Here is a 24,910-nt window from a genome sequence, read left to right on the forward strand (position 1 = left end):
TTAGGCACAACAGGAGAATTAAAAACATACATGCATGTTGGCAAAATAAGGGTTTTAGGGATCAACAAAGCAGCACAATTGTTCAATCAAGGCAGTTTTCACTGCTCTACTCCAATGAATACAGCAGAGTCCCCATTCCTGGGTCCAAACTCCTGAATCAGCACATTCCCTCCCCTCCCAGTCATGCCTATTCTAAATATGTTTTGGAGGTTTTTTCTTCCTGTTTTTCAGCTGTCAGGATACACTTTTTTCAAGCTGTTTTCTGCATACATTAAACTTGTTTGTTTTTTTTAAAAAGCTGAGAGTCCTGTATAATCACATGACTTAACCACATGGCCACCAGCTGGGGCTTTGGAAGAACACCAGCAGAAGTGGGAGTGGCTATAAACTAGTGAGGTAGGAAGGACAGAAGTTTTTGGTGTAACCATACTTTTGGAAGGTGTCGGAATGACTTTTTTGTTCTCTAGTTTGGGTTGCAGGGAACAGAACAGCAGTGCTCTCTCCACTTTGGAAAGACCAGAAATCAGTGCTGGAAGTGTTTTGAAGTAGGTGATGTGAACTCTTAGTCCTCCTTTTTCTTGGAGATAAAAGCCTGTGGTTTGACCAGTAGAGGGAGCCAGAAGAGAGTTGCCTTCCTGACAGCATGCTTCCTTCCCAGAGACTGCAAGGTGTGAGAGAAGAAAAACCCGGAGTATCTGCTAGCTTCTCTATCCAGTCTGAGGAAGCAGAGGTACTGCTGGATTGGGGGTGCAGGGAGAGGGAGGGACTCTTCTTTTTGGGGGAGGCAAGCAAGGGCCTGGGGAAGAGTAGGTGGTGAGCTGATCCTGTGGAAGTGGTGGAGTACATGGAGAATGGCTGTAAGGATCACCTAGTGTAGAAGAGACACGAAGTGGGTGCACTTTGGAAGAAAATCTATCGAACTACGAGTGTAGGTTGGAGGGATGGGGTATGGGGCTGGGGGTATTGAAAGGACTAGACAGGGATGTGAGAAAAACTTTGGAAAATGTGAAGATATGAGGAAAAAGGTGCTATTTTAAGTGGTATATGCATAGGTTTCTTGGACTGTTTTTATGTATGATAAATGGGTATTTCCAATTTGCTGAGGGGCTGACTTTTGTTTTGCTTTATTCTTTTTGTCCTCCAGTATCTTTCTTTCTAAAGGTACATTTCTGGGTCAGTACAACAAAAGTATGGTCATATTGTAAGTCCTAGTGTGGCTGACAAGCTTTTTTTCAGTAGGGTGAGCTTTCTTTTGCAGCTTGTTTTGTCTCTGGATCAAAGCTGCTCAACTGTTTCTTGGATTTGAACTTTGTGGTCTAGGCTTAAATATCAGTAAGGGAAACAGTTTACAGCTTTACCCAGGCATGTAGTAGCAGAAAATCTTGAAATAACCATTGCTAGGCAAATTCTTCAACCAGGACAGGACAGGAGCCTGATAAGCTTTTTCTGGGAGGTCCCCCTCTTGCATATCCTCTCAAGAGGTGGTGAATGAAGCTAGTAGAGAAAAGGAAAGTTTCTTAAAGTGCTTCTTAAGTTCAGGTGGTTAGTCTAACCACAGAACTCTGAATACCTATTGCTGTTATGACTAAGCATATCGAAGTGCAGCTCAACTTCAAAAGGCTTTTGTGTTTGCATTTAACTGTATCCAGAAAACATCTACATAGCTAGCTTCTCTGAAAATCCAGGGACTTCTACTGCAGGCCAAAATCTCTCCTGACTTGTGTCTGTAATGCCACCGTCTCCCAACCCAAAGCCTGATTTGTGATTACACAGGTGTAAGTGAGGACATAATTAGACTAAACCAGCTTCACTAACTGCAGTGCTGGGTGAGAACTTGGTCCAAGAGTGAGTTCCATATTAGGACATGAATGCAGAATGCCTTGGTATGAATGTAGGGTTTGTCTTCATGGCAGTGTTAGCCTGCATAATTAGATTGTGAACATTGACACTACAAAGCCTTACCCAGGTAACTGGTGTTGTGGTCTTGCATACATTGCTAGTACTTTGAGACTGTATGCATCTGCTTAGTATTTGTGTCTCAGTAAGATGGACTGTTGTAATTGTTTTCTAGTGAATGTTTGCCCTTTCTGGGCATACAAGAGTGAATTGTGGGGAGGCATTAGTGGATTATCAGCACTTAAGTAATTATTCCTGTGACCTCACTGCAAAGAGGATGGATTTCTAACCCACTGCACACCTGCCAACTAGATCAGGTTGAAAACTTTGATTACGTTGGCTGATAGGTACTTGTATGGGGGTGAGAGGGAATAAGGGTGTTTTGAAGGCAACTTTCAAATAAGAGCCTAAGTAAATCCAGCAAGAAGAATGTTGCAGCTGCACCAGAGCTTTGCATTTGCATGGAGATTCTTCAAATTAGAAAGGAAAAGACTTTAGATTTGTTTAAAGTCTCTTGGACAGCTTTTATTAACTTCCATAGGTATAAAAACACCAAAAGGAATCAGTAAGGGAAACAGTTTAGGATTAACCCACCAAAGCACAGATGTGTTTGGCTTTTAAGTTCAAATGTATACATTTTTTGTAGATATGACATGGGTCCTAGTCCTGCAACTGACTCTGAAGAATGACACTTGAGCATGTGGAGCCTCATTTATGTACTGTTATGTTGATATCTATGTAGCTAGTTGGAGTTGGACCTGTGAGAGTGCTTTCCCTGATGGAATGAGATGTTCATTACTCTTGTATAATGTGAGAGAGATTTGGTGGGGGGGAGCTGATATGGGTTGAAGGGACTGGTGATTTAATGTTTTGTTGTAAATCATTTTGTGTAGATGGAGCAAGTTTCTGCTTAGTCTACCTAAAAGTTAGAAAAAGAAATTCTCAGCGAGTATTACACATCTGTCTCTAGTACAGTCTCTTCCTTTTTTTGAAAGCTGCAAATCAATCTTGACTTCAGTTTTCGTAGGTTTTTTTGGGGTGACTAAATTTATTTCTGCACTTTTTTAGTGTTACTTCCACTCTGTATTGTCATCATTTGCAAATTTAAAAACACAAAGTAGAGGAACTGGCAACCAGATGGGGAAAATCAAGTCAAACTGCAAAGTGATCTGGAGGAATATGAGCTGTGGGAGCTTTGGGCTGTAAGGGAGTGTATGATTCTGCTAAACTTCTTCAAGGAAAAAGACACAGCAGAGATGTATAATAGAGGAGCATCACAACTAATTGGCCATGGTCTTTACAATTACTGTTGTCAGCTTTAGGGGTATAGGTTGATCCTCAAAGGAAACTTTTAAAAAGCTTCCCAGAGATGAGCCTATGAACTCTACTTCATCAACCTCCTGGATACTAAAAACCATGGACTAAATATAGACGTTGGATTTATGACATATTATAACCTGCCTGACATCTGACTCCCCAAATACCTCTCCACTATTCAGCCTCCTCCTCTCTCTCTTCCCCTCCCCCCCCCAGCCTGTCTCTTGCCCGTTGACTCCTCAGTCTACATCTTTACTGACTACATATCTTGTATGCAGACAGCCCAGCCTCTGGCTTCTTTACTTTTCATTCCATCCAGGAAGAGCACACACCAATTGCTGAAGCTTCCTTAGCCTGATGGAGGATTTTTGAACCCAAAAGCTTGCTTAATAATTGTTTTCCAACTGTTTAAGTTGATCTAATAAAAAAGATCAGATTCACCCAAAGAACCTTGTCTGTTGTCAGCTTTCACACTTTGATTGTTTTCTTTGTTGGTTCATGAAGCACTGTGGTTAGTAGATATGATCTACTTTCACTTCTGTTAGTCGGTTCAAAGTGCAACCTCAATCCTCAGAAACCAGGAGAGAAGTGTAAAGAGTTCTCCTAAACCTCATGGGTTAAACACAGATAGTCAAATTCTGATGCTGAACTGATGCAATCTTTGCAGGTTAGTCTAAGATGTGTCCTAATAAGCAAGTGAACAGCTGTTCTCTCTTGATTTTAGAAATGAAGCCCCATGCCTACAGCAGCTCAGGCTAGAAGCTGTGGGGTATTAGAGCATCCCTCCCTGCTGGAGCAGACTGGTTGGACCAAAGCTAGCCTGTCCATCTGAGGGGGGTGGGGTGCGGAGACGTGCAAAGCATCCCGAGAGGCTGGGGGACTATGAGTTGACTTGTATTTGGAGGGCATCTAGGACAGAAGTTCAATAAACTGATTTAAACTAAATCAGTTGAGTCTGCTACATCTATCTAGGCTTATTTTAAACTAGTTTTGTCCATTTTGAAAGCAGTTTGTGCACTGAATTTCTCTTCTGTTACATATTTGAACTGGTTTCTAGTCACTTGCACCAGTTTGTGCAACTTGTCCCTGTCCATGGTCTTCAGGCTATTTTAATGATTTTTTTTTTTATCACCCAACTAATAATTTGTGGTTGCTCGTACTGCAGAGAGGTTTGCTCTCATCTTGGCTACTTAAATTCAGCCCCAATAATGCTTTATTCTTTTTTTGCGTACGAGCAGGCTAACTGCTACTTGATAGCTGTGGGTTCTAGATGAGGAGTTTGTAATTCAAGGTAGCCACATCCTATAATAAACCTTGAGAGTCTCTGGCTGACTCGTCTTTTCCATGCTGCAGGAATAATATCTTACTTGTTCTCAGACTTCTTTACGTGTTTATTAAGTAGGAACACTTCCTCTAAAGCACTGTTTCTCAACCTTTTAAGTAGCAAGTACCCCTTAACTTCTGAAAAGTGTAATAAGTACCCCAACACTCAATTTTCCAGGGGACTTTGTATTTACAGATTAATGTGTGCCATATGTTGGTAGAAGGGCTGTGTATAGAAGGCCGCGATATGACAGATGTCTGATCTGGTGTGGATAGGGTTGCCACCTTTTTATACTAGGAGTGTACAACTCAAGTTCGTACCTGGGCTGAAGGTGATGTAGGCCAAACCTAGGAGGGCTGAACCCAGTGCTGTGCAAAGCACAGCACATCAAATTACCACTGGGAAATTTAAAACCAAACTTTTTGCCATGGCTTTGAGAGGAAAAGAGTGTGAGAGAGTGTTGGGGTACCTGCATACCACCTGCATGTCTTGTGTACCCCTAGGGGTATGTGTACCACAGGTTGAGAAACTATGTTCTAAAGTATCAAGGCTGTGAACTCAAATGTATTTCAGGATAGTGTCCACAGTTGGCAAGTGATCTTGCAAAAGATAGACTTGTTCATTCCTGTCATAATTAGGACTTAGTCACAAGTTAATCAGCTTCTCTATTTAAAAAGTTAAGATGAGAATAAAGAATAGTTTTTGTTGTCTGCTGCTTTTAACTGATTTCCTGTTTTTAAATCTTTTTAGCATGCAAATTTTTCTGTCTCTCTTCCTAATAGCAACTTCAATTTTAATCACATTTGGACACATCTTGCTTTGAATTTGTTGGTTTTTATGGGGGGAGGGGGAGGGCACCTTTTGAAGAGTCCTTGCTCACTTTCAGTTAGGCTGCCTCCAGCAAATGACCATTTTGTATCTTGCCTTTTCTTTTCTTTTTCTCTTCCTTTTTTAAAAATTACCTATTTGCAATGATTGTATGGTTTTTTTCCAGTTAAGAAATGTAGCTGAGTTACCAAAACTAAACTTCACTTCGTGAAGATACCTGCCCTTTTTGTGCATTTGAGGGCATACAACAGTGAACAACAAATGTGATAGTCTCTCTGTGTCCCCATGGTTAAATTTATTGTATTAAGCTTCTTGGCCCTCCAAGGAACCTCTTAGACTCTAGAAATCCTGGGTAATCCCAGCCTGTAAAGCAGTTTATTAGTTTCTTAATGTGTACAGCCTGTCATCTGTGCTTTCTCATGTAAAAAGAATCTTTACAAAGACTAAGAGTTTTTTTCCATCCCACAACCAATTTTAGGATGAATCTGTGAACTGCATGCCTCGTTTCCCAAATTTTATCTAATGATATTGTGCTCATCTCTGAGGAGCTGCATGCCCATTAAAACAAAGATTAAAACAAATCCCTCGTGCTACTCATTGGAACACATCAAGGCCATTTCTAATGGCTGGTGAAATGCATCAAATAAGAAAAGCAGGCTGAAATGTGTTCTAAAAATGGTCATAGTTTAAATTCTTAATGGAGCCCAAAAGGAACACTTTAGTGCTTAGGGGCCTTTACCTAGAGTGATATTTTTTTCCAGTTGACCACAGGAGCTCTAGACCTTGGAATGGAGTAAGCAAGTGACTCTTCTACCCTCTTGTTGCAAAATGTTTCACTTCCTGAAAAACCAGGTCAAAGGCCACTTAAATTCTGAAATAAAGCTCATTTCTTTAGGGAGGAGGGTGAGCAGAGACATAGTCTTGTGACTCCTTTGCCACTTAATGAATGAACAAGTGCAGTTCATTTAAATGGTTTATAGTCCAAACAGGATTTCACCTGAAAATGAAAACAAACCAGCTAAAAAATAAAAACCAAGGCTTCTGAAAATCCATTTAGAAAGACTGATGAAAATGTGGAGCTTAAATTGTCCTGCCTTCCTAGGCAAGTTGTCTGTAGCCTGTCACTCACTTATGCCTAGCAGCAGCATGGCAGTGGCACAGGAAGCATTCTGTCTGTGTGCAGCAATGAATGGCCAGAAGCTGAATGCCGATAACTTGTCATTGCTGCAGGATAAATATAGTCGCTCTCATAATATCCTAAGGGGAAAAATTGTTCTAATGCCAGTCTTTCTTATACTCTCACAATAAAAATAAACTAGTATTCCCTAGAGAGAATTGGATCCTGCAATGTCCTAAATTTATAAATGAGTAAATAAAAGGTAGTTGAGTAGTCCAGTTCAGAGGTAACAAGTCTTTGTATAGCTGTAGTGGATGTTCTCTTAAGGAAGAAAAGAAGGCTTGGCAAAAGTGACAAAGTGCTCTTCAGATCCAAGGAGCAATCATGCATTGGGTAAAGCATTTCTGAGCTTTATCTGAAGGTTGGGTATCACTTGCTGCATAGATTTTTCCTGCCCCTGCTTGCCCAGATGGAAAAAGTAATTGTTACTTCCTCAAACTACCAATATCAACTTCCTCTTGTCTGTACTGATTCTTTCATTGAGGATCTCCTGTGTTTAAGCTGATTAGTTCTCTTCCTGAACCTGTTTTTAACCAAACATGGTATTTACTTTATTTGGTTTTTTAATATGCTGCCCTTCTCAACAAAGCCTCGGAGTGTCCATGTCAATGGGAAGTTGTAGACCCATATTATTAGGGGTACTGTGTTCCAGAACATCTGGCAGCATGTGCTAAGAGCTTTCTGCACAGAGTAAGCAGAAAAGGTAAGGGGCTGGACTCCTGTGTACCTCTGCAGAGCAGAAGCTTTACAACCTTCTGCATTCTCCTGAAAAGATGGTCTCTTCAGACAATCCTGTATTACCCAAAATGTGTTTTGGGTTTTTTTGTTTAAATGTTTTTATTGCTGTGTTTTTGTCTTTTGTTTTTACTACTATATACAACATACAAATAAATACAACATTTGTATTTGTGGATGAGGCACCCCTCTTTCCCCCCCCCCCCACCTTGCCAAAAGACTTTTAGTATGGGTGAAGATTAAATTATTTAGTCGCCTTTTTTTCCTTAGATACTCAAGTCAGACTTAATTCCTAAAGTAGATGTATCAAAACTAAAGCAAGGCTGATTAATAGCATATGAAAGGATTCTATGGAAGATATGTCACTCCCTCCAAGCAAAGGCTAAGCATTTTCAGGTTGGTTGGTTTGTTGTCTGCTGTTAGAAACACTTTTATACCTATTTACATAAGCACACTTACTCTTCCTTTTCTGTTCACTTTGAAATCATTGGATTTTTTTTTCTTCTCTTTCTAGCCTGCCTTCCTCTTTAATATGCTTTCAGTATTTTATCTTCATTCTCCTGTCTCTTTGCTGTCCGGGTGTCTTGCGTTCCTCTTGTGCTTCTCCCATTTCTCTCCCCTCTTCTAGGATGCAGCCAGAGCATGTCCTCTTCACCCTCCAAATTCAGATTATCAGTGGCTTTTGTTTGTGCGTGTCCCCTTTCCCTGTGGTGACTTGCTGACAATGAATTTGTTGATTTCACCTTCCAACTGCAGGTGAGTTGATAGACCTGCAACCTCTAGAATGCTGTTATTCTAGTCTGAAAATTGAATATGCTTTCCCGCCCCCACGCCCCATTTGCAAGTCCTAACAATATCTGCTCTCACTACTGTGCCTTATCTATTCAGCTTGATTTCCACACACTTACCTGTAATCTTTCAATCCTCTTGGTTGCTATTGCATTCTTTTCCCAACAAATGTATGTTGATCCAGTAGCTCAACTTGCTGTGTATCCTGCAAAACAACCTTTACTGGTATTATTGATAGATCTTGTGTTGTCCCCTAGCATAGGACACTGTAAGAGTAAAGCTTTCAAATCATCTTGAGCTCCATCCTTCCTTTTTATTAAAGCAAAAATTGGTAATCACTTCAGTGAAGAATACTTCACGGGGGGGCCAGGGGCTGCAGGTGCTCCACAATTCAGGGCTGAACCTTCAGGCAAACTGAAGTTGAGGAAAGCTGTAGATTACCTGATTAACAGAAGTACATGACCCCAAACTCTTGTTGGGGTGGGAGTCATAGGTGTGCTGTAAATTTAAGTACCTTTAAATGTAAAGTTGTATCATTGCAATACTTTACAGACTTTCTGGTAAGTGCTAAAACAGATCTGTTGGTAAATGATTCTTTTTACAAGGGCTTCAGGGAAAAATAAGATGCCAAAATCTTTGAATTAAATCTAAATACATTAGTGGCTTTGTATTAAATATGAATAATTAACTGTACACAAGAAAGGTACAAGGATGAACCTGATCTTCCTCAAGTCTTGAGGTCTCAAACTGAAATTTGCATATGCACATCTTCAGCTTACTGTTCAGGATTTAGCTGTGTCAGTGTATGGAGCTCTGGATAGGGCATTACCCTGCTAGGTGAGACTGCATGGATGCACATTCTTAGGTTTCACAAGTGACAGGATCAAGCCCTGTCCTGGGGGGGACCCAAAAAACCCCAAACAAAACCCCTCCCCCCTGAAGATGCACATATGCAAATTTCAGTTTCAGACCTCAAAACTGTCCCCTAATCCCACAAATATAGCAGTTTTCTCCTTAAATAATGCCTGTCTCATTAGTCTCCACTCCCACTCAGATCCTCAGTTCTTCCATCCAATTGCTGTTCCATGTCAGCAACAAGGCTGTTTCCTGTTTCACTATATTGTAACTAGCTTTGTGGCCCTGTCCTCCCTGTGCCTTCTTCCTGCTGTTTATAACTATGCTATTCTTCCCTGGCTTCTGAAGGCAGGCTATTAACAATCTAAAATTAGAACAGTGATGTATTATAGCTCTATCAGTTTTTGCATCAATATTTGAGGTTTAATGTCAGCAAGATCCTTATTAGGCTTAATACTGTAGAACAAGAATGAATTTGCCACTTGCTCCATTCACTGTACCACAGTGGGAGTGCTAGTTTCCTGCATAGGTTTGCCAGTTCTCATGTGGAATTAAGGACAGATGTGAAGAATTTGGGTAGAAGTATTAATAAATACTTGTTTTCAATAGCCAGAAAAATGTTAACTTGTACACTTAAATTTGGGTTAATCTCTCAAATATATCAGAGAATGTCAGTGTGTGTATAACCCATCTTGAAACTGGGAGCTTTGATTTGTCTCTAATGATCAATTTTGAGATCAGGTATATGGATCCAAGATGTGGGACACTTTGGTAACTATGCATGCTAATATTTTATTCTTTATCAAGTGGGATTTGGAAAAAGGCATGAGCTGCAAGTACAAGCCCTGTTGGCTTTCAAAAGGATATCTTTGCTAGAACTAGGCATACTTTTTGCACACAGTACAGTTGAAAATCCAACCCTAAATTGTTAAGAGTGGCTTCAAAGAATGTGGTTATGATTAAGTAACATGGCAGCAGGTGGGTGTTGGCTATTTCAAGTCTAGCTGAATCCAAGCTAAGTATGTGAGGGTACTTGCAGTGTGCGTAATTACACAACTCATGGCTTACCAAGCTCTGGCCTATTACTGCTCCCTTCAGAGTCTTGTCTAACACGGATCTGAGCACAATACAGCTAATTGATTGAGTGCAATTATATGTGATGAAAGCCATGAATGCTGTAAATGCAGGATTACTGCTTTGCATACTTGTATCAATTCCATCAAATGCCCTTTGTACCAGTAGAAACTAAGCACCAATTTATTTATTTTTATTGGGAGTGGGGTTAGTGTTGTCCTTTACTTACAACATGTCAACAAAATCCAGATGCCTGATGCAATGGAATACCTAGTGATCATTTCCAGCTTCTGTTGCTGGATGTGTTTTTTTTTTTTTTAAATTTATTTATTTATTTATTTTTTATTGAACTGGTTTGATATTCTACCATATGCAAAACCACTTGGTTAACAGCTCTGCTGTTAAAAATATGGCTATTTTCTCATGTTTGGGCTTTTCTTTTAGGTATCAGCTGAGAGAAAGTATTAGCGGTATTACCAGCACCCCAGCATTCAAAAATTGAGTCAGACCTGAAAAAGTAAGAAGCTATTTAAAAAAAAAAAGAAACCAACAAAAATGAGAATTGAATTTGGGTCCTCTTTATATTTTATTTCTGTGTGGGGGTTTTTAAAACCATTTTCAAGCCCTCTTGTCCTTGTGCATCTAGAATAGAAGTTCTGTGAAACATTTTCAAGCTTTTTTTTTTTTTTTTTTTTTTTGCACGACCTAGGTGATAGGCTCCGAGAAGTAATGGATGCTTTTTGATCAAATAGAGTTGACAGTGCTCCTCCATTAGTAAAGACTTGGAGAAGGACTTGACACTGGGGCAACTGAAGACACCATCCCTTTCCACTGAGGCAAAGGCCTCTCCTGGTAGCAGGTTTAAAGGCCGCCCAGATCAAAGCCCCCCTCCCTCACTTGCTTGTTTACCTTCCATGTCTGGAGGTAAACGGGTATCACCTTCTTACTATTCCCCCTTTTTGTATTCATCCTGTGGCTGCTCCCCAGCCACTTCACCAACCCAGGCCCGATTCCTGCCCCTGAAGACAAGCAGGGGAGAAGAGCTGCGGGCTTCTCTGAGGGGGTGGGGAAATCTAGAAATGGTCAGCTGTGCTTAACCCCTGCATTGAGCTCAAGGGCCTTGATCCCGGGCACGCTGCTCAGGCCTCGGCTCAACCGGACGGGGGAAGTTGAAGGTGTGTCGGCTCTGCAGGCTGAGCAAGGCGGCGCGTTGTACTGTCCAGCAGCCGACAACCTACACCTCTCTTCCCCCCCCCCCCCCCTTTTTGCAGCGTCGCTCAAACACGACGTCCAAGCGCTGGTGCTGCTCCCAGAGCCCGCACCTGCCCCGCCTGAGCTCCGTGTCCGCCTGCTCTCCAGCTGCCCCACAGAGCTGCGGCGGGAGAGGCGGGATCCTCCAACTGTTCCCGAGGAGCCGGTGGCAACTGGGGCGCTTGGGGGCGGTGGCCCGGCCGGGGGGGCGGGCCAGGGCTGGCGCGACGGCGGCTCACGTAGCCTCCCCAAGATGGCGGCGTGTCCGGACCGAGCTGCGAAGGCGGCGGCGGCGGCGGGGCGGGCGGCGCCAGGCAGCTGCTGAGCGGGGCGCGGGGAGTCTTTCCGGGCCGCGGCTGCCGCCGCCTCCGCCATGCAGCGGAGCTGGAGCCGCAGCGGGGAATGATGTTAGCAGAGGTAAGAGCCCGGTGCGGCCAAGGCCGGGGGCTGCCGCGGCTCTGGGCCCGGGGGGCGGCAGCGGCCGGCCCGGGCCCCGCCGCTGTCGCCGCCGTGCCGGAGGCCGAGGCAGGGCCTGGCCCGAGGCGGAGCATCCACCGCACCGCACCGCACCGCACCGCGGAGCCGCGCCCGGCCTCTGCCCGCCGGGCTGAAGGGGGACTCCGGGCTCCTCGTCCTGGCCAGGGCTGGCCCGCAGGCAGCCGGCGCCACGTCTGGGCCTCAGTTTCCCCCCTGTTTACACGGTGATTTTCCTGCCAGGCAGCGGGCCCCACCCTTGTGTGCCTCTGGAGATGTGGGTTTGGCTCTGAAAAGAAGGGGGGAGGGAGAGAAGGGGGGAGGTGGCCGCTAAGGCGAAGGTGGTGATTTTCAACCAGGCACCCTGAGACCCTCCCAGGGGTGCTGCAGGCTGGCGCTGTCAGGTGCGCAAACCCGAGCAGCAAGGCAACCCCTGTGATCTGGGATGAAAGCTCACAGCGTTAATTGAGTTGGGACTGAGGTGGTCTTTCTCAGGGCTTCTCAGTACTCATTTTTCCCTGCCCCCCTATAGTTGAAAACAGTGAAAAGGAAGAGCTGGCACTTTTGGAGGGGTGCCTCCTGTCTAAACAAAGGTTGAGTTAAGCCTTTGTTGTTTATCGTGTGCTTCTAGTGAACGCTGAACTGTACTGATGTTTGTAAACTGGAGAGAGAGAACTGGATGATCCATCTGAGTGCAAGCAGCACGCTTGGTTTACAAATATGGTGTCGAGCCCAATCTCTGACCATACTCCCTGGCTTCATAATCCGGTTTGTCATTTTAATCCACCTGCCAAGATGGCAGGGAGGGGAGGTGGCTAATTCTGTCTGTGATTAATAGTCGGTGATTAAAAAAAATTGTGGTTAATTCTCTTGTGTCTGTTCTTGTGAGAAATAGCCCTAAGAGAGGGGAGTGCCTGTCTTTATGATACCTGAAGCATTGACTTCTGTTGCTCACGGGAGCGAAGCTAGTATCTTAAAATCTTCTAATTTGCGCCTGAGTCTGATTAACCTATTGAGGGGCACCTTCCCTATTTTGAAACTTGCAGTGCCGTATGAAGAGCAAGGACTTAGGGTAATATAAGAGCCTATGATTGGCTTATAGTAAATAATACTTGCAAATTGCAAATCATTTATTTTGAATGTGAAATATATATGGTGAACTAGGATAAAATGGTTCCCTTCTGAGCAGTGGCCTGTAAGTGATGTGTATGTATAAATGCCTGGGGAGGGGGGGTTGTACATCTATATTACTTCAGATTTAAAAACCTGTGCATATTTAAAACAAACATAGCATTCCTTGCTGAATGTGTCAGTACCAAGTTCACATTTAATGTGCTTTTGTATCCAAGCGGTCTTGTGCTGAGAAGACTTTCTGAGCAGGTCTTCTAATCGATGGTAATCCACCTTAGATGGAACTAATACAGTGTAAACTTACTGGGATACGAACATGGTCCAAACATGATGACTTGGTTCGGTGGACAATTCAGAGAGAGGTTGGTTGGTTCAGAGAGGTTTCTTTAGCCTTATTTTGGTCCTATGGTTTGTAGGGGTGCAGGGGGGGAAGGTGTTCAGAATCATCCTTTCTTTTGCACTCAGGTGTCCACAGTACTTATAGCTGATCAGCAGTAAAAAACCTTAGCCCACAATTCACAAAGACTTCTGGGTTGTGTGTAGTAGAGGTACGTTTCCTAGGTTGTGTAGATGCACTTAAAAGAAACTAGTCATTAACTTGTCAGTGAGCAGCCTCTCATTCCTTCAGATAGGCCCTCTTCAGTGTTCCTTCTTTCTTTTTTGTTAAGGTACTGTTTAATATATGCTGTTTTTTCACTTCAACTATAAGACTGTTTTGAGCAGACGCTAGATTATCTGCTTTTGTGTATATTAATAACTGAATTTTATTTGGATATGTTTTAGACAGTCTTGAGCCATAAGAATTCTTTTTGTGAAATAAATATTCTGCTTGGTTTAGTCTACTGATGATCATTCTGATTTTTTGCAAGTAAAATACAAGGGCTGCATAACACTTTTTTTCTCAAGGACATCAGTGCTTCACATAGTCTCTTACTGACACTGACTTGCATTAAGATTTATACTTGATCATTAGTTTACATGTCTGCAAAGAATTACACACTTAAATACATGCCTCAAGAGTGGTCCTGTTACTTGTGAGACTATTTAATTCTGAATAAAATTAAACACTTGTTGACCTCATCCTTCAATGGCTCTCTCTTATTCTATCTTAAAGATTAGCTGCTTAGTTTCTGAAAATCATGTTCTGCTGTGAAATTTATCTAGGCTTTGCCCAAGAAGAAAACTGTTCTGTAAGAAGTGGGGAAGGGTTCATATATGAAAGGTGTATCTGAGGGGGTACCATGGCTTTCAAGAAGTTCTCCAGTAGAAACACTTGCCAGATAAGAAAATTGAAAAGTGGTCTGGAAATAATGTACTTTTGAGAAGTGTTTGACTGTTCTAGTTTTGATTTGACCATACTGATACCATGTGAAAAGTTGCATACCTGCTTGTGTGCCCATGATTTATTTGACTTTGTAAAGTAGGGGTACTCAAGCCCCTGGTCAGTTCTCTACAGTGCCATGTGTCAGGTTTCCCAAAATTTGAAAACAGGGATGTGGTGCTGGATTCCAGTGTGCAGGGCCAGATGAGGGTGGCACTGGGCCCCAGGGCCCCAGCTTGGCACACAGTACCCAGTCCCAGAGCACAAAGAAAGGATGCACTCTTGATGCATGTATTTAAGTGTATAATTCTTTGCAGACCTCTGAACTAATGATCAATTATAAATCTTTATGCAAGTCAGTGTCAGTAAGAGACTATGTGAAGCACTGATGTCCTTGGGAGAAAGTGTTATGCAGCCCTTGTATTTTACTTGCAAAAAATCAGAATGACCATCAGTAGACTAAACCAAGCAGAATATTTATTTCACAAAAGAGAATTCTTATGGCTCAAGACAGTCTAAAACACACCCAAATAAAATTCAGTTATTAATATGCACAAAAGCAGGTGTTGGGCCTGAGGACCTAATCTGACCTGCTTTACCGGCCCCACACTACTTATGTGGCCCAGGATGCCAAAAGGTTGACTGTCCCTGTTGTAAAGGGAGGAAGCCTACATAATGTAGGACTTTCTACATGGAGAGAAGAAATTTTACTTGCTTACTTTCACAGCTGTATTGGAGATGTGAACTGAATTACCCATATAGTCGGTCAATCTTGTAGTCCTAATTCAGTTTGATTTAATTAATTATAACACTGTCAGAAATAGCCATAGCATGCTTATTGAATTGCTTTGGAATTGAACTAAGCTAAAGCGGCTCTATGCTAACAGCTCTTTCCCAGTGTGGAGTATGGGTATTCCTATGAATATACTAGTAAAGGTTTGTTTGTAGTAGGCACAGCCTAAGTTAAATTGCATTAAATGCCTACATAGACACACTTTTTAGAAGGAAAAGCTTGTGCTCTTCCCCAGTGTATCGGAACCATTTTTATAAGCAAAACAAAGCTATAATGGCAAAACCTTAAAATTTAGTAATTTAACCACCTACAGTAGAGATGTTTTGGTGCGCTTCATACTCTTGCCTGACAGTTCACAAGCCGACAGTTCACACATGGACTAATGTATGTTTACTTAACCTCTGGGTAGGTTAGATGAAATTTGTATGTGGACAAGCTCCAAGTTGCTTGGATGAAATGTGTATTGAAAAACAGGTGCAAACTGTTAAAGAAGAATATCAACACTGAGACATCTTGGGAGCTTTGCAAAAGGAAAGCTACCATGCACCATTCCTTCCCATGTATCTGGAAAGATAAGGGTGATTTTCATAAGAAATATATAAAGATGAAAGCAAGTTTCCCAGAATCGCTCCCTCTAAAGTTCCTAGACAAGTGAAGCTCCTTTTGTTTTATGTAAGCTTGTCTACAGCACAAATGTTAAAGCTACAAAACTCAATATAAAAATAGGAAATTTCCAAAATTTTTAATCCTAATAGGTAATTACGTAATCATATATGGTTTCTCCAATAAATTAAAACCACAGAAAGGGCTTTGAAGTGGATCTTATTACTGTCTTCTGTTAAATGCCTATCACACTTTTGGGGCCCTGTGCACCAATGGGCAAGGTTTTTTTCCGCCCTATGATTTACAAGTTCCAGCATAAACTAAAGTGGTACAAAATACCATTTTTAGTCTATTAGATGTCCTGCCCCTTCCAAAAGTTGGGGGGGGGGGGGGGTGCCCTCTGCCTTGATTTTTGCCTTGTGCTTCATTGAGCCCTGGCCCTAACTTGAGGTTCGGGTTAGTGCTGAAGCTTGGCCACTCCATCCCCTATAGCCTCCAATCTCACCTACCCCCTCCGTACTGCTTTGCCCTCTCTCTCCCCTCCCTGCACTCCCTACTTTTTTTCTGAGCTGGCAGGCTGCAGCCCTGCTGCAGCCTGGGGCATGGATTATGGCTCCAACCTGGCCTGTAGCAGTGGTGCTGAGCTGGCACTTGCTCCAGCACAGCCCTGTAGCAGTAGAGGCATAGAGCTAGCGCTGCTGCTATGGGGCTGGGCTGGAGCCATGTTCCGTACCCCAGGCTATAGCAGGGGTTGGAGTCAGTCTTCTCAAAGCAAAGGTAAAGGTGAGTAGGGAGATGGGGCAAGGTGGGGGGGTGGAGGTTTTGGAGGGAGAGGAGACCTGAGGAAGGGGGTGGGTGGGAACCTGAGGCTGTGGGGAGTAAAGTTGAGTGGACCAGAAGAGGTGGTGGTGGTAGGGACAGACACCAGAAAAGAAGGCAGAATAGGGGAAAGGAAAATCCAGACAGCTTAGGGCTGCAGGGTGGGGCAGGCACAATGAGGTGGGGGGGGGGGCAATGGGAGCAGGGACAGGTAGCAGTGGGCAAGCCTCTCACCAGTAGAGGGACCCCTACCACTTGCCCCCCTTGCACTCTGCCCTATTACTGCTCCCTGCCTGCTGTACCATGTTCCCTCTCTGCTACCTCCCTCATTACTGACCCCATCATTTCCACCCCCCCCCCCCCCCCCCAGTGCTGGGGGGATGAATTGAAGATGATCTTCTAATAACAAGATGACATATATGGGGAAAGTGTAATAAATTTATAAACTTTCTTTGTGTGGAATATAATTATTGGGATTGTCTTGCATTTAGGGTCATCTTGTGTTCGGATAATTGCACAGAAGGCTTTTTTCACGAGAAACATTTTTACAGTATGTTTTAAAGTACATGAGTGCTTAACGTGATGGGATCAAGAATAATAGTAGTAATGTAAAATTGAGTGCGCATATAAGAAGTATATGTGTACACATGCACACCTACCTAGATTGTGAAGTGACAAATGTATAGCTTCGCTACTGTTCACAAAATACCAGTACGGAACAGGAAGCAACTTGTTTAATATTGTTCAGAAGGAACACAATAAAAGGTACTTGTGAGGACTTGAAGCCAGTTTTCTGGAAATACATGGAATGATCTTGCTTGTTAGTGGTGGTCAACTAATTTAAGTACAGACTTAAAATTAAGGCAACTTGTTAAAAAAAGGTATGGACCAATGTTAATTATGTAGAAATATGGCTGGTTAACTATAAATTTATTTGATGTTATGTTGGTATGTTAAAACATTCAAGTTGGGAGATTTAATATAGCTTTTCTTTACACAATATGATTATTTTACAAATAGAATTAAAATTCCTGTGTACAGCCTACAATTGCATGTATCCACACAGATCCTAATGGATTAAAAAGTTGTGTGCACACACTTACAGGATTAGGTTCTTTGCTGTGCAGGTAATTAAATTTGGAAGACCACCATTCTGCCTGTTCCTTGGGTCCTGAACCGTAGCATCATCTTTTTACTTGGCCCTTGCTTTAGGTCTTCTCATACAGGCTTTGTCACAATCTTCCCGATTTTCATATTTAAATAACGAAGACCCTGTTCTTTTCCTGTATCTGCACAGCTGAAACATTGGTCTTTTTTTTTTTTTCTTTCTCTCCCCCCATCTTCTCTTAATTACTTCCACATCCTTTTATCTAGGTTTGATACCTACTCACAGTGTTGTTAATCATTTTGGGTTGTCTTTTGGTTTTTAATCCAATGCATTGCTTACTGACTCTTTCTATACCACTTTAAACTTAAAGATAATTGTCTTTGCTTTTGAGCTCTTTACGCTTATTTCTATCGCTATGGAAGACTGGGGGCTGAGACCAGCTTTTGATTCCACTTTCCCCTCTCTTACGTTTGTAAAACTAACTTTTTCCTGTTTTTAACCCATGCTAACTCACACTTGAAAGCTGATTTTAATGTTAATTAGGTCCCTAGTAAACTGAAATGATTGCCTGTTACGCTAATCAGCATAGTTTCCTTGGGTTTCTTGTACTCCCTTGTTGGTCTGCTTTTATATCCAGCCGTTCCTTGTCTATACGTGGATCTGCATCTTAAGGATCTTAGTTTTTCTTTCTTTTGTTTTATACAGCATCCAGTGCAGTCAAGTCCTAAACTTCGAGTAGACAATGAATGATAACAAAAGCATCAGCTAAAATATATATATTTGTGAATTGCTTTCACTGTCCTAATTAAGTTACTAATACTAGATGCACTTTGACATAAGTTGTCTTTTCTGGGTATTTAATAATTGAACACCTATTTCTTCCTCTTCTTTCTTTCCCCCCCCCCTTCTGTTTGCCTTTATTTGAATCTGCCCTCTTTTGAGGACTGCCTGAGCTATTGTGTCTTAACTCCTTAGACAAATTATTTGTAACTTAAAGTACCATACCTTCACTCCCCTCTGGCCAATTGATTAGCTTTGATTCAATTCACTAAACTTTAATATTAGTCTTTCAGTTCTTAAATGCAGAATACATTCTGATAATGTATTGGAGATTAAACAAAGTTAAGGTAGTTTTAACTAATATATGTACAACTCTCGTTCTGATTTGGTGCCTTTTTTTCATCCAATTCCAACCTCTATCCAAATACAACTTTGCATTCCTTACAAGTGCATAAATAATCCAGCAAAGATGTCTGCTGTTTTTCTAACATAATGTTTATGAGCTCAAAATGTGTATGTACTTACACACCCTACGTATACGTGTGTGTGTACATAGCATAAACTGAAACCAGGAGATTGTGCTAATTTTTGTACATTTGACTAAAGGCTATTATTTTAGTTGCTAGTTAACACTGCAACTAGAAACTAGAAACTGTTGAAAGCTACCTTTTTGAAGAAATCTTAGACTGAATCCAGTCCCTCCTGCCAGACTTAATGACTATTAACTGTTCTAGAGAATCATGTTTGATATGCTGTAGTTCTCTGTTACAATTCTTACTCTAACCTGGAAAGGTTCAGGATTAGTTTGTGTAAGGCAGTGTTTTGTGTTTCTTGATCTGTAGCTGTAGAAAAAATAAAGACCATTTTTTCAAAGACTGTTGTAAAGCTTGAAATCCATGATGGGAAGTCTCACAGAAAATGTATAATTCAGAAGTGTGAAAACATGTCATGCTACGATTATGAAATCAAACCCTTCTGTCTTTGGAGTTTCACATGAGTCACTGGTCCATTTGTGTAGGTCTCTGGAGGATGGATGTCGTAGTTCTCTAAATTCTCCATATGCATCTTTTCCTCTCTAAGTATTTTGCATAGTATGTTTTCAATTCCATAGCAACATATGTGGCAAAGCAATATCTATATACACATCAGATATCCATGTTTACCTCATGGCTTGGAGAAAACTGTTCTTCATGCACTTAAATCATAGGAAAGCTGGACTGGAAGGGACCTCACCAAGTCATCTAGTGGTGCCCCCTGTTCAAGGCAGGATCATCCCCAAATGAATCAACCCAGCCATGTGTCTGTCTAACCTGCTTGTGAAAACTTCCAAGGATGGAGATTCTGCAGTTTCTCTAGGAGCCAGTTTCAATGCATGACCACTCTCTTGGTCAGGAAGTTCCTACTAATCTCCAACCTAAACTTTCCCTGCTGCAGCTTGAGGCTGTTGCTCCTAGTCCTGTCCTGCATGACCCCAGGGAGAGAAGCCCATCTTCATTTTTCTGTGTCATCTCTCTTAATGTATTTGAAAACTGTTATCAACCCCCCCTCAGTCCTCTCTAGGCTAAATGACCTTTCCAGCCTTCCCCCCATAATTTGTTTCCCAGGTCCCTAGTAGCTTTTGTTGCTCTGTGCTTGGCTCTTTCAGAAGTCCTGATGAAACACTGCTGTTGTAATAATCTCATCAAACAGATTTCTAGTGCACACAAGAACTCTTATTTGTCGCCTTTAGGTACTTTTGTACTAAGAACTTTGAGAATTAAAAAATAGCTTTATTTTCTGTGACCTGCCACTAGATCTTATCCTTTTTTTACCAATTTCAATGAAAGTGGTGTTTTTATTGTAGCCAGTATAGTTTACATCCCTCATTTTGCAGTATTTCTCTTTACATTTGTTTGAAGTTGCCATGCACGTGATCAGAGGTCAGGAAAATGGACCTTATGAAGAGAGGCTGAGAGCCATGGGGCTCTTCTGCCTGGAAAAGTGCAGGCTTTGGGGTGATCTGGTGGCCACCTACAAGTTTATCGGGGGGCTTACCAGGATCTGGGGGAACGTCTGTTCACCAGAGCGCCCCAAGGGCTAGTTGGTAGGGTTGGAAAGGACCTGAGCAGATCCTCAAGTCTGACCCCCTGCCATGGGATGACAAGGTTGAATGGTCAAACTCCTCCATGACTGTTTCAGGCTGGACATAAGGGAAAAACTTCTTTATCTGAGCCCCCAGAGTTTGGAATAGATTGCTGCTGGAGGTCATTCAGTCACTGGCTTTGAACACCTTCAAAAGACATCTGGATGTTTATTTTGATGGAAACATATGATCCCTGCTGATTTTCCTGCCCCCTGGGGCAGGGGGCTGGACTTGATTTTCTGAGGTCCCTTCCAGCCATAATGTCTACAAAAGGTTACAAAAGGATATGCCTGAACATAGTTGGTCTTCAGCTGGCTTGGTACTTTTGTGCTGCATACTTTTGGTCTTTCTTCAGTGGGAGGTATGACTGCCCAAAATTTAACCCACACTAATTCAGGGTAGCTTACTGTAAACCATGAAGTACACATGAAAAATTTATGTGCTCTATTTCTGTTATGACAGATGGGGGTATAGCAATCTTTGTACACTTTGCAAATATTTAGAGGAAAAATATCTTAAAGGGAACAACATTGGTTGATGATTTAGCTCAACTGTCAGAGGAGCAATATGATAAAATAGTCTGAACAAGAATTTTATATAACCTGGAACACTGGACTAACTCCCCAACATGGACCTTTAATACTTGTGGTCTTAAAATTTGCCTCTCTTCTTCCCCCCTGATACAGGTGATGTAGCATATTATCTAAATAGGGAATGTGAGGCTAGCTGCTACTACTAGACATGTAACATTAGTATTAGAAACTAGTTGCAGTTAATTCTGTTATATTGGGCCTCTTGCAGCATCATTAGTGCCCTGTACTGTTGCTTGACTAGTAGCAAGGTTGGAACAATATGGAGATTGTAGACAAAAATGCATCTCACTTGAGAGGCCTCCTTGTTGGAGGGAGTTGTTCTTGCCTACAACTCATTTTGGGCAAGGGGATGATGAAGTCAGGTTCAGTGTTTTTTTTAAGATGATCAGAGATTAAGCGATTCAAAGTAGTCCTATCTTCACTAATAGGAGCTGCTTTTTTTTTTTTAAATTGAACTATACTTTGCTCTGTGTTTATCACTTTTTTTCTCTCCCCTGTCTCCTGTTTCTGGAAAAAACACTGAAGTTCAAATAAACTGACCAAACATAGGCTTAACAAGCTGGGACCTATGGGCCCCCAGGTATTGTAAATGTGAAACAGTCCGTACCTGCAAAACTGTGAACTGTTTGTTGTGCACAACATATAATTATTGGGATAGAGTTATTGGGTCAATACTTCTTAGAAGTCGTATGGTCATCTTTTATTTTCTCCTTGCCTTACAAGTGATTTGTTTGTGCTGCAGGTCAGTGTAAGCTGTGCTAAGAGTTCAAGCTAGGTGTGCAGACATCTATATATGATGCACAAGATTAGCCCAGAGACTTCCATAGTGTCAAAACCATTCTTGTCTATTGCAGTCTTTCTGAGTTCTTTGCAACAGAAGAATAGCTCTTTTATAGTCAAGAAATGAATGCAACCAAAGTGCTGGCATTTTTAAATGGGTGCCTTTAGTCTAAAGGCACAGACAGAAGTGCAGCTCCCCACTGTAATGCATGGTGCTTTGCAGGAAACACCATGACTTACAGCAACCCCCTAACCCCAACAGAGATTCAATGTTGGGTGTCAGGGGTTGGGAGATTTTAAGCTGCAGTTTTTAGAGTGGCTATGAGTCTGCAGCAGCTGTCCTCTAATTTCACTCCCCCCCCCCCCCCCCCCCCGGTGCCCAAGCACTGTTTCCAGAATGGGGGGGGGAGGGGAGTGAGTGGAACAGAGGGAGCTAATTCTGGAGCATGCCCAGCTGGTGCTGATGCACCCACATGCTGGCTGGGCAGCCCCTGAAACTAGCTCCCTCTCTTACCTAACCAGTTCTGAAAACAGCACTGGGCTGTATCAGCCCAGCCCTACTCCTGGCATGTGCGAACGCAAGTTAAGGCACTCTGCTTTGGAGTGCCTTCATCTGAACTAGTCATGTAATGGGGGTTCAGGTTGTCACACGAGTGGGCGCTTTGCACTCTGCAACCATGCACTTGTGTTGGGTTGTGCCTGTAGAGAGCTTTCAGGGGCCTGGTTGGGCGAAAATTGTCACTAGCATCTGTGTTTCTTAAAGTTAAACCCACTGGCTTAGAGTAGCTTCAGATGCAGAGACGAATTGTTTAGTATCATCGGAAACTTTTTTTATTTTGCTCCATAGTTTAAGTTTAGTTGACCGTCAGATATTTTGGTATGTTTATATAAAGTGGTGGATAATACCAACCTTATTTAATATTCTTTTATTCCTGTTGGCTATTATGTTAGCTCTTAATGCTTGCTTTCTCTTCTCCTCCCCCCTCCCCCCCCCCCCCCCCCCCCCCCCCCCCCCCCCCAACTACTATAGGAAGACAGGAATGCATTTAGCATTTGGGGAAGGAAGGTCTGTATTTTGTGTTGTTTTTATTTTGTTTTCTTTCCAAGGACATCCCAGAACTTGTGACTAATAAAGACATTGTGTAATGTTATATATACAGAAACTGGACTATTTCTTTCAGTAATTTAGGGGAATACCAATATAGACTTACACTGCATTAGAATGATATCTGATTGTGAATGTTCAGTAGATCTTTACAAGTGGTTTTTTTTTTAAGTTTTAGCCATACAAAAAAAATCTTTTGGTGTTTAATAGCTTGTCTAACTTTTTAGACAAGGAAATGCACTTCATGCAGCAGCTTCAAGCTTCCTTATGTCTTATAAGATGTGCTGCATTTCTGTGCTTCCTGTTGAATCTCCAATTTTAAGCACTGATTGCAGAAAATGCTTTAGAAGTTCATTGTCAGAGTTGTTTGCAACTGACCCACTGGCTCTAACGCAGCAAATTACTTGTTATTGACTGAAGCACGTATTCATTTTTTTGGTCTAAAATGAGGTTGAGTAGCTGAATTGAATTGAGAGAATTTTCATGTTTAACCTTGATACTTTGGCATTCTAGCTTACCATTAAGCTAAAAATTGGGCAATTTTGTATCCATAGTGGGGAAGAAGTGTGCAGCCTCTATTACTGTGGTTGCTGCCACAACTTTTTTTGATGACCAGAACAGTACTGATGATAAAGTCTGCCTGGTCTACATTCCTGCAAATAATAGTGTTCTTCTCTCACTGCTTAGATCAGGGATGGGGGAAAAATGCAGCCTGGATGCAGCCCACCAGGACACTCTATCCAGCCTGTGGGGCCCTAAAAAGTTTAGAACAATAATATTAATCTGCCCCTGGTTGCCTGTCATGTGGCCCTTGATGGCTTGCCAAAACAGTAAGCAGTCCTCCATCTGAAATAATTGCCTGCCTCTGGCTTAGATCCCTGTACCTACTTGGAGAGACTACTGCTTCTCTCCACTAAAATGTCTTCTGCTAGTTCTGTTCCTTTCCGACAACAAAAATGTTTTAGAATTTTTTCACAGATAAAGTTCAGATTTAGAATTTTTAATGAATAGGTTAATGTGGTCACCTTAATTCTGATAACAATTGCCAGTGACTTTTTTTCCCTCTGACATCTGCAGGGAAATTTCACCTACATTTCAAGTCATTATTTAAATCTATCCCAGTTAATTGAAGAAATTTGTTTTGTGGACACTCTCACCTGTACCAAATATACTGGTTGTATTGCAGTGTATTAATTTCACAGTTTTTAAAGATGTAAATATGAACAAAATTACAAAGTGTATTAGTTTGAGGTTAATGTACATTTGAATTGTACACTGCCTACAAAACTTTTATTCCAGTCTTCAGTTTAACCAAGTGCTATGGTAGGATGTGTATTGCACAGCTCTCAATATGTTAGTATTATGTATGTTGTTTTAATACAGATAGTCATAAGATTTCAGGCCCAATGATGTTTAGTATTTCCAAATACAGTAACAATTTAATTAGGCAGATTCCGTAAAGTAACCATATGGAAATTGGTAAAATGCATGACATTTGAAAAATATGCGAAATACCTGAATCACTCTAAGCATTTTTATTAATTTACAAGTATTTTGTAAAATTATTAATAGACTCTAGCATCACTTATATGCACATATGACTTAAATAGCTTCCATGTTTAAAGCAGCAAGTCATGTCCTTTTATATGCAGGCATTTAAATGTTTATGCTTTTGCTTCTACTCTTTTTCTCTACTAATCCAAACTGCTATTCTGTATGGAGCAGCTGTAACTCATCTGTATTTTAGCTCAGTAATTTTAGTATTTACACAAGGAAGTAAACAACTGACTTGCTTTGTACTCTTGTCACCAGTACCACAAGTTTCTTTCCGATATTTGATAGATGTTAGGGTCTTGACTAATTAAATCTATCTGTGCGCACACATGCACAAAATCAGCCATAGGCCCTTAATGGTACAGGAAGCAGTAATTTATTTTTAGGTTGGTGTTACAACTGCAATAGTGCTAATGTTTAAGCAGGAAGTACTCGGCATTAGAGAATTCCTGGAAAGTGACTTGCTCTTTACTCCTAGCTT

The 24,910-nt window shown here is 41.7% G+C and overlaps 1 protein-coding gene across 3 annotated transcripts in view; it reads left to right on the plus strand.

The window, feature by feature from the left end:
• Positions 1-11,327: 11,327 nt before the first annotated feature.
• Positions 11,328-24,910, plus strand: part of SNX13 (sorting nexin 13) — a 128,150-nt gene continuing 114,567 nt past the window's right edge. For 2 of the 3 annotated variants that reach the window (XM_090046831.1, XM_090046833.1), the window contains exon 1: positions 11,333-11,663. In XM_090046831.1, the coding sequence (XP_089902957.1) occupies positions 11,649-11,663 (15 nt within the window). In that variant the 5' untranslated portion in view covers positions 11,333-11,648. Of the gene's footprint in view, positions 11,664-24,910 lie in introns of all 3 variants that reach the window. The other variant, XM_090046832.1, reaches the window with a different exon arrangement.

Source organism: Crocodylus siamensis, chromosome 5 (assembly GCF_052110815.1).
Source record: "Crocodylus siamensis isolate JL-2025a chromosome 5, ASM5211081v1, whole genome shotgun sequence".
Lineage (NCBI taxonomy): Eukaryota > Metazoa > Chordata > Crocodylia > Crocodylidae > Crocodylus > Crocodylus siamensis.